The sequence below is a fragment of the Diospyros lotus genome, chromosome 8 (assembly GCF_014633365.1).
Source record: "Diospyros lotus cultivar Yz01 chromosome 8, ASM1463336v1, whole genome shotgun sequence".
In the NCBI taxonomy this organism is placed as follows: Eukaryota; Viridiplantae; Streptophyta; class Magnoliopsida; order Ericales; family Ebenaceae; genus Diospyros; species Diospyros lotus.
Window position 1 is genome coordinate 11,337,386 of NC_068345.1, and position 10,966 is coordinate 11,348,351.

The window sequence follows — 10,966 nt, forward strand, 5'->3', positions numbered from 1 at the left end:
GTGTGTCTATGTGACTGTGTATATATGTGTGTGCGTGCGTTCAGATGCATTGTCATTGTTCTTCTACTCTATGGTTGTATTTTCATTTATTTTTTGTCTTCGTCCTCATTGTACCTGACATTCTTGGTTTCATCGTCTCCAATGTGAATGGGCAACCGTGCATAGTGATTAGTGAGCAATTCATTAAGGGAGAAAGTGTTTGTAATAAGAAGGATAAAAATAAATTTTCAAATGAGGGTATTTTAGGTATATTAAAAGGTGTCTAAGAGCAAAATGGGTGGCAGCAAATAGAATTTTCCATGAAAAAGAAAGTGTGGGTAGGCTTTGCTAATATTACCAAGGGTAAATTTGTAATTTTGTTAGAGATATATGTGTAATTTTAATCTGAATTGTCAATCAAATTGTCACCAAGTTGGCCGTGTAACATTATCCTCCTACACATACCATTGAGTGGTTGTTGGGGGCTCCCCTTCCCCCCAAGGAATGGTAGATGCACACTTAGTTACACATTTGACTTTTCTTCTCCCAACCCTCTCTCTCTTATATCCGTCCTCTTTGTCTCTCGCCTCACTCTTGTCACCCAGTAACTACACACTTATTCTCTCTCACGCTCTTGCCTCATCCCTTTCACCCAGTAACCATACACTTAACCCCTCTCTCTCTCTCTCTCTCTCTCTACACGCACACACAAAATACATATGTATATATGGCTCCCATGAAGGGTGAGGGAGTTTACATCAAAGGAGCATGGACAGCAGAGGAGGACAGGAAATTGGCTGAGTGCATTGAGGTCCATGGGGCTAAGAAGTGGAAGACCATTGCAATTAAATCAGGTTTATATAGATATATCTTTGCATCTTGTTGCCGTTCTTTCATTAATATGGGATTTTCCTTTTTCCCAGAAAGTTTTGGTTACTTAAATGAAAGCAGCTTGGGCTTGGGTGATGATTATATATATAAAATTGTTCTTAATTTGCTTATTTTTCCTTAATCTTGTACTTGTATGTATGTGTGTATATATATATATGCAGGCTTGAACAGATGTGGGAAGAGCTGCAGATTGAGATGGCTGAACTACCTCAGACCAAACATCAAGAGAGGCAACATCTCTCATGAAGAAGAAGACTTGATTCTCAGGCTCCATAAGCTTCTTGGCAACAGGTCACTTACTTCTATAATCATAAAAACAACTTAATTATAGTACGTATTTTTTTCTTTTCTTATTGCCAATGAAGACTCTTCTTCTTCGTCTTCTTCAAGTGTAAACTTGCCAAGACGTGTGTGTGTGTAATGGCTGGCTCAAAAACCAAACGCACCAAATAAGCAATCTGTATATATATATAAACAAGGTCAACTATAGTACTACTGTGTACTAAGTGGCCAATTATGAGGTTAAAGTCACTCTTTCTTTCTTTTTTTCTTTAAAAAAAACTTGTAGATTACTGGTTCGAGTTCTTAAAATAAATACTATTTTTTGTTTATGTCTTGTGGACCCAAATAAGTGAATCTGTTAATTATTAATTTTGTTCTCTTAACTTCAATTAGCTGCTCTGCAAACAAATAAAAACATAAAAGAAATTAGGTACAAAACTAACCGTATCCATTGATTTATTTATTTATTTATTTGGGGGTGCAGATGGTCACTGATTGCTGGGAGACTTCCCGGGCGAACGGACAATGAGATAAAGAACTACTGGAATTCTCATTTGGGCAAAAAGATAAATCAGCAAGGCAAAGCAATGGGTACTCCGGCGGCTCAAGAGAGCCCGCCTCAGGCTGCAGCCAGCGCTGCGGAGGAGGAGGAGGAGCACGACGGCGGAGCCACCGGAGGAAGCCGGGACCACCCGGAAAACGTGACGAGCCTCGAATCCGTCGGGGGATTCTTCAACTTCTCCGCCGGCGACGGGACGTACGGCATGGAGTGGGTAAACAAATTTCTTCAGCTCGACGACGACGTTGATCGGTGGTTTGCTGAATGAAAGATAACTTGCCGCCGCCGCCGCCGTACGTAGTTTAATTTTTTCTCAAATAATTCAATAATAATAAAATAAAAATTGTCAACTTTATTTTATGGTCTCAAGTCTTAACTTAATCTAAAAGAAAACAAACTACTAACATAGGAAGCTATCTCCACCATTGGCAAGCGCAAGGAAATAATCTTATTTTCTAAGCAAGTCCTAAAATTCTTAAGTTCTTTTGAGAGGAAATGTTGAGTAGAGACAAAAATACGCTATTTAGTGGGAATAGATTGCGTGTCTACTTGAAAGCACATTCCATTTATTTGGAAACAAAACTAGGGAGAAGGCCGATCTCCTCTAAAATTAAGCGAGTGAAGCCCGAACACTTAAGTTATAAAAAAAAGAAGAAAATAATCTTATTTTTACACAATTATTATTATTATTATTATTTTTATGATCTAGACGTTTGAGTTTCTCTCAACTAATTTGAGAGAGAGCAGCATTCTCCCTTAATTCATTTTATGAATAAATTTAGATATAATCATAATCTATATACAATCAAATTAAACTTTCAAATATATAATCTTATTATTTAATGTCAAATCTCGAGCCTCGCCTTCAAAATTCTAAGGGCAAATTATACCTATACTCTTAGCCGTTTAGATTATTTGTACGAAGATCTCATTCCATATAAGATACCTCTAACACACATCCTCCTATGAGTCTTAATTTAATATTATTTATTCATAAAACTTTATATTTTACGAGAATAAAGAGGAAATTGTATTTATGCCTAACTTGTGTCTATTTTTTATTTTACAAAAGAGTTATTTATAACGACAATTGATTTTATTTTATTGTTAGTAGGGAATTATAACTATTCGTCAATAATAATTTTATATGAAAATGTTGAATTAATTGAAATGTTGAATTACGAGTTGGGAGAGTGGGTTGAATTTGAATTTCAATTTCATCAGCTGCCAGCGCCCAGCGGGGCCCTACTACAATTGCTACTACTGTGAATTGAAAAGAGATTGATTAAGACGGGACGCAGCCCCACGTGACTTGAATTTGTCGCCACTGCATTGATGGGCATAAATCATTTGAGCCATATATATATATATATATATAATTAAGCACTAATCATCAATTTGTGATTTGATTCATATATACATACAACCATAGTCCACGTAATATAATTTGACATTTTTTCACAATTAATATTGAAGACTCGATATGACTTTATGGAGGGTTGCAACCAGGGGCGGAGCTAAAAAATATTTTTAGTGAGGGCGAAATTTATTAAAATAAATAAATAAATAAATATATTAAAAATTAATATAATTTATTTAATTGTGAATGGCAAGGCGCAGAAGAGTGGGCAGCGACTGAGGGCGAGTGCTTGAATGAAAGAGGAAATGAATTTGGGACATGGGAGGGTTTGTAGATTTTGGACAGCCTCAGAGTGGGCCAAATTAATGGAGGGCCAAGGTCCAATAAGGGCCATGACATGCACTGGGCTTATGCTGGCTCCGCCCTTGATTGCAACTTGCACAGCATTGGAAGGGGACTTATCTCTTGTTCGATATGACTTTATGAAAGGTTGCATGACATTGGGTGGGGGGCAACAAGGGAGAAGAGTGATGGGGGGACACGATGCAGGCAACAAGGGGGATGAGTGATGGGATGGGTTTTTAGAGTATAAATTGAGTGATTGAATAAATAATATGTCAATATTAATTTAGTGAGTTATGAGTTCGATTCTCATTTTATACAATGATTAAATGCTTAATTTGTGATTTATCTCCGCTAACGTAATCGAGAACAAAATTACTAGGGACCGTGCAAGGACGATCATCTTAAGAGTGATAGGGTGGAGGTGGAGCCCACGTCAAACAATATAAGATTACCTGACATAAATAACATATCAATTTCGATTATTTAATACATGCTTTTTTGTTTTTTTTTCTCTTTCATTGACTTCTTTACACTTTTTTTGTTTTTTTGTTTTACTAGTAATAATGTCAGTGAGACTCACTGTGACAATTTTAAGGTTTCAGATTTCATTCTTAATTATTATTATTATACGTAATTTATTTTTAACATGCTGACTGTTGGATTTCTTTTATTTTATAACTTAATTTGTTGTATTTTTGGATGAAATGCAAATGCAAGTGCAAATTGTAATACAATATTTCTATATATAATTGTACTTCACCCTTCTTTTAATAATATATTCTATTAATTATTAGTAATACATTTTTTAATTACTGCTCAAACATCTATGATATATAGAGCTATGTTGCACGGAAACGGAAACGGGAAACGCGAAAACGGTATTTTTCAAAAAAGTTAAGAAACGAAAACGCGGGGTAAACTGTAATTTTAAAAAATATAGGGGCATATGTGAAATTAATATATAATTTATATACTATAAATAATATTAAGTTATAATTTTGCAAACGTAGAAATACTATAAATAATGTAATTTACAGTATTACCCTAGAGTATTACCTACAACTTGTTGTCAATGGCCGTTTCGATTTTGCAAACCCTAGACCCACGCCGCTTCTTCCGTCTGCCCCCATCGCCGACTTGCCGCCTCTCTTGCCGTCGACGTGTCTGTTGCCCTCGTCCTTGCCCTCGTCGTCGATCTCGCATCTCTCACAGTTGATCTCTGCCATCGTTGCTGCCTCTCTCAGTCGCCATCGATGAGTCTCTTGCCCTCACCCTCGTCTTCGTCTCGCTTCTCTCACAGTCGAAGCGTCTCTACCACCGTCGTTCGCCTCTCTCGCCATTGACGAGTCTCTTGCCCTCACCATCGCGTTCGATCTCACCTCTCTCACAGTCGAAGCATTTCTGCCATCATCGCTCGCTTCTCACCCCCGTCGCCGCCCACCTCCGTACACCATCTCTCGCCTCGACAGTCGCTGCACACTCCATATCTGGCCTAGCTGCCAACCGCCGCTGCCTCGCCTCTCGGTGACCATTGTCTTCCTCCTGTAGGTGAGCGACCGTGGTCGCTGGAAACGTGTTTCAAGTGTGAAACGCGTTTCCCACATTTTGTGTAAATTGCGAAACGGCCCCCAGAACGTTTCGCAATTTACAGAAACGTTTCGAAGGTCGTTTCGGGCCGTCTTCGCGTTTTCGAAACGGGAAACTGTTCGGAAACGCCGAAACGGCGCCTCCGAGCCGTTTCCGTGCTTCATAGATATAGAGTATTATAAGCATTTTTTCTGCTACACATTGAACTATTCTATTTTTTTAAGTATATATATACATATGTGCAATTTATAAAATCATCAAGATTAATATTTAATAGGTAGGTAGTCATGCAAGCATCGAAAATGATAACTTATTTAATATTTAATAAGTTTTCAAAATATTTTAAGTATAAAAAATAATTAACAAAAAATTAACTATATATGTATACGGAAATGTTATGTTGTTTGTATCGGACAACAAACAACATAACATTTGCCCAATGTAAGTAAATTGAGAGAATGGCGTGGACCATGGGGGAACTCACACACCCAACTCCTCTTGCAACCTGGCATGGACAACATACCACTCTTGTATATATATATGAATTTATATCTTATTTCATATTTTATAAAAACATATTTTATTAGTATATTAAAATGTTTTTTTCTATTTTATTATATTGTTGTTCTTTTTATAGTGTGAAGTGTTTATATGTATCTTCTTTTCATATGGTAGTCTACCAATACGTATGTATATGAAATGAAAACTAGTAGATATATTTGTGTGTAGAAAAAAGAAATCAAAGTTGCAAGAAACATCCATTGGAGAAATATTGGGAACTCACTGGACCATAACCAGTTTGACTGAAACAATTTGCTCGCTGAAAACGACAACATTAATTGTGGTGGTTACAGGCATATACGAGTATGGTTGATGGTTGTTTCTAGTGATTGTCGGTGGTAATGTGTTGGAGGGAGGAGTCAGTGACGGCAATTGTTCATCTTCTTCGATGTCAATCATCTTCTCCGATAAAGATCACCTGTGACCATTCGCCTTTTTTGACAAAACATTGCCGACTCGCCTTGCCAATAGTCTTATATTGTGAGGATGATCACCTGCAGTCATCCACTTTCTTCGATGAGACTTCACCTGTTCATCTTGTCAGTTGCCTTTTCTGAAAACGATAGTGACATGTGGCTCCGTGCTGCAATCAATCATCTTCAAGTGGCACTGATCATATACTTCTAAGCAAACGATTGTGGCTATTCTATTGTGCCCAGATGTTGAAAGTTGCGACTACACACATATAATATTATAAACATTGAAATTGAAGGAAGAAAGAAGAAGCATTTCGTACAATAGCCACAATTAAAGTAGCATTTGTAAATTTGATAATTGTAGCAACTAAAATTTCAGATGGCGCCAAATTCATTTTTAACACGTAAGGAAATCCTATAAAATAGGCTAGCCTAGCTCAATTGTTTTACATTCTCAGTACCTTATTGTCGGAGATAGAAAAATAGAGAGTTAGAAATATTAAAAGTGTTTTCTCCTATTTTCAAGAGTGTTATTGTTATTTCCTTATAATTTAGAGAGAAATGTATAACTCTTATTATTTTTTTGTAGTGAATTCTTCTATCTTTACCCATGATTTTTAGCTTGATTTGTTTGGCGGTTTTCTATGTAAAATTTTATGTGTCCAATTTTCTTTATTATTTTATTTTTCTCAAATGATTAGCTGTGACTCTGCTTTAATTTGGTGTTATTTTATAACAAGTGGTATCATAGCCTACTTTAGAGTGTTTATATATCTATTTATCGTATGCTCTGTGGTTGCCACTATAAAAGTGGATCCTCCATATCAAAAAATAAGTTAGATTATTAATCACTCTTTGGAAGGTATTGGGTACTATTCATGTATACGGGGTATTATTCACACGTACGGTTACTATTCACATGAAATAGTGGGAGCTAATTTTGTGCTCAAAGAAGTTCATGATATAAGCAATGGCGGCAAAATTTAAGATTTAAAAGTTCAACGGGAGAAATTTTTTATTGTGAAAATTGAAGATGAAAGCTATCTTGAGAAAAGATAATTGTTTGGCGGCCATCAGCGATAGGCCGGGGGACTTTACAAATAACGACAAGTGGAATTAGATGGACGAAAATGTTGTTGCAAATCTTCATCTGACACTAGCAAATGAGATATTGTCTAGTATATAAGAGAAGAAGACGACAAATGATATTTGGGATCATCTTACAAAATTGTATGAGACCAAAATACTTCACAACAAAATTTTCCTTAAAAGGAAATTGTATACTCTACGAATGTCAAAATCTACTTTGATGATAGAGCACATCAACACTTTAAATACTCTATTTTCTCAACTCACATCTTTGGGTTATAAAATAGAGACAAATGAACGTGTTGAACTTTTACTTTAAAGTCTACCAGATTCGTATGAACAACTCATCATCAATCTAAAAACTACTTTCACTACAAAAATCATAGTCTTTGATGATATTGCAGTTGCTATTCTGGAAGAAGAAAATCGGCACAAAAACAAAGAAGACAGATTGGCTAATTCACAACAAGTAGAGGCATTAACGGTGGTGAGAGAGAGATCAATGGAACATGACTCAAGTGGGAGTCAAAATCATGGTAGGTCAAAGTCAAGAAATAAGAAGAACCTGAAGTGCTACCATTGTGGCAAGAAGGGTCACCTAAAGAAAGATTGCTGGAATTTGAACAAGAAAAATCTGATCCTCAAGGAAATGTAGCAAGTACCTCAGGTGAAGGTGATGCACTATGTTGTAAAGCAATGACGACTTATGAAGGCAGAAAAAGATTTACTGATGTATGGTTCATTGAATCTGGAGCCACATTTCACTTGACATCTCGAAGAGAATGGTTCCATCATTATGAACCTGTCTTTGAAGGATCTATGTATAGCTGTGATGATCATGCCTTAAAGATTGTCGGTATTGGAACCATCAAGTTGAAGTTGCATGATGGTACAGTTTGAATTGTTCAAGAAGTATGGCATGTGGAAGGCCTGAGGAAAAATAGTTGTCTTTAAGACAATTAGATGAACTTGACTGCAAAATTGTGGTTGAGAAAGGGATCATGAAAGTGATTCGAGCGCTTGTACTAATGAAGGGGGAAAAGGTGATTGCAAGGTTGTACATGTTGAAGGGAGAGACTTTGCTAGAAGGAGAAACATCAGTTGCTTCAAGTAATCCAAGTGAAAGATCTACAATAGTGTGGCATCAGAAACTTGGACATATGTCTGAATAAGAAATGAAAATCCTTGTGGAGCAGAATTTATTTTCAGGTCTCACAAAGGTATCTTTACCCTTTTGTGAGCATTGTGTTACAAGTAAGCAACACATGTTAAAGTTCAACACATTGAATTCTAGAAGCAAAGAAATTTTAGAATTGGTTTACTCTAATGTATGACAAACACCAATTCCATTATTGGGAGGAGCAAAGTATTCTGTGATGTGCCCAAAATGCTAAAGAGAAAAAGAGAAAACCCAGCACCTTCCTGTTGATAAGAAAACTCGCCACAACAAGAAAACACTAGGGTTGATTCGCCACACTCTTAGAAAGAAGAAGGAAGAGTGATAAGAATCCAAGGAGATTCGCCAGTAAGCAAAAGAAAGCTTAGATAAGAATTTATAAAAATGCTTTCTGCATTTAGATGAAAATGTTCATTAACCAAAAAATGTACATAAGAGGAACCATATAAATACTAGTCTTGGAACATCCCTCCAAGCATGGGAAACATAAAAAAAACAACTCTTGGAACATCCCTCCAAGCATGGGAAACAGAAACATTAAAACTAAGTGGGAGACATAATAAACAAAGCCTTTAAATGCTTCAATTCTCCATAAATCTGAAGCTTAGGAAATGGAAGAGATTAAAGCCAAAGTGGGAGACAAAGCCATAAATGCGCTTTGATTCCCCATAAATTTGAATTCCCGCTTCTTCATAATGTTCTGCCAAGCAAACTTAAATCGGCCATAAATCATAGCTGGAATTTCAGAATTGTGTTCATGAATAGAAGAAATTGCTACTAAGATCGTGAGTTTTCCAATGACATATGGCACGCCTCTTAACTCCAAGCCATCAAAGAGATATGAAGGTTCCAAGATTCCTTTCTGATTAATTTCGTGGCTGATCTTCCAAGCAAGTAAGCAAAGTGATTAATTTGGGCTTTAATTCCTCCAAGTGGGCTGGACTCTTTCCAATGAATAACTCAAATTCCTTTTGTAATTGCTTAGCCTTTGAACTTGTAATTGGCCCATCACTTGTAATTTCATGTCCTTGGTCAGCCTTTGCCTTAACTCCCTTATGATTCACATCATTTTGTGTCCTTCATAAATGATTATTCAAGGAGATGTTGGATGTATCCTATCAAGAGAAAGATAGATGTGTTTCTAGTCTTCAAAGTATACAAAGTGCGGGTGGAAATTGAATCTAGAAAGAAGATCAAGTGTTTGAGGTCAGATAATGAAGGAGAATATACCAACAATGAGTTTGCTGAATTTTGTAATAGTAAGGCATCAAAAGACAGTTCACTACAGCATACACTCTTCAACAAAATGGAGTAGCAAAGCGGATGAACAAAACCTTAGTAATGTTGGGAGCTGAAGGCTTAGAAAATTTTTTCTAGGCAAAAGCAGTTAATACCACCTATTATGTGATAAATCAGGCCCCATCAACTGCAATTGAGTTGAAGACACCAATGGAGATGTGGACTGGGAAGAAAGTTGATTATTCTAATCTCCATATATTTAGAAGTCCAGTGTACATGATGTACAATGCCTAAGAAACTATAAAGTTGGATCCAAAATCTAGGAAATGCTTTTTCTTGAGGTATGCTAACAAAGTGAATGGGTTTCGCCTATGGGATCCCACTGCCCACAAGGTTACAGTCAGTAGGGATGTTATCTTTGTAGAAGATAAACTATAGAAAAAAGAAGGTGATGATAGCACGGTGAAAGAAAATCCAGAGACTATAGTGGTACATGTAGAAAAGGAATTTGAACAAAAGTATTTTTCTAAAGTAGCACCAGAGCATGAGGAACAAGAATTAGTTGTGTTCGAGGCACCAGAAATTCATCAGTCAAGTTGCTTGAAAATATATATAACCAAGTTGGCACTCAGATTATGTTATTGAGAGCAATGTTCCATATTGTCTTCTAACATATATGAGAAGCCAACAACTCTTCAAGAAGCAATGAATAGTTCAGATGCATCTCAGTGGATGACAACAATGCAGGAAGAAATTGAAGCTCTCCTTAAGAACAGGACTTGGGAACTTGTGTTGTTCCCACAAGGAAGAAAGCCTATTGGTAACAAATTGGTGTATAAGATCAAGCATAATAGTGATGATCAAGTGGAGTGGTATTGTGCAAGACTGGTGGTAAAAAGATATGCTCAGAAAGAATGGATTGCTTTTAATGAGATATTTTCTCCTGTTGTTTGAATTACTACAGTTCAAGTAGTCTTGAAAATGTGTGCTACATTTGACCTACATCTAGAGCAACTAGATGTGAAAACTGCTTTTCTTCATGGAGATCTTGAAGAAGAAATATATATGCTCCAACCGGAGGGTTTTGAAGAAAAAGGAAAAGAAAACATGGTTTGCAGGTTGAAAAAATCTCTATACAGTCTCAAACAGGCATCGAGATGTTGGTATAAGAGATTTGATTCCTTCATCATGAGCTTTGGATACAATAAACTTAATGCAGACCCTTGTGCATATTTCAAGAGATTTGGTAAAAGTGATTACATTATTTTGTTATTGTATGTTGAATTATGACCTAAGATACTGCTAATTCTAGTTTGAATAAGTCAAGTGTTAGTTAGATCTGGTTTGAATAAGTCAAATATCAGTTAGACTATGACTTATTATTTATGTTATTTTGTAGGAAAATATTTTCTAATTTGTTAGTAGATTATTTTGCAGATTTGTTGATCTTTTGCTGTATAAATAAGTGATATCAATGCTCA

General features: G+C 36.2%; 1 protein-coding gene across 1 annotated transcript; it reads left to right on the forward strand.

Annotated features, from left to right (window-relative positions):
• The first annotated feature begins 557 nt into the window (after positions 1 to 557).
• Positions 558 to 2,066, forward strand: LOC127808131 (transcription factor MYB114-like). Its single transcript, XM_052346524.1, has 3 exons — positions 558 to 833; positions 1,032 to 1,161; positions 1,637 to 2,066. Exons 1-3 carry the CDS (start codon positions 707 to 709, stop codon positions 1,977 to 1,979), a joined length of 600 nt encoding a protein of 199 aa, XP_052202484.1. The 5' UTR covers positions 558 to 706; the 3' UTR covers positions 1,980 to 2,066.
• Positions 2,067 to 10,966: the final 8,900 nt, after the last annotated feature.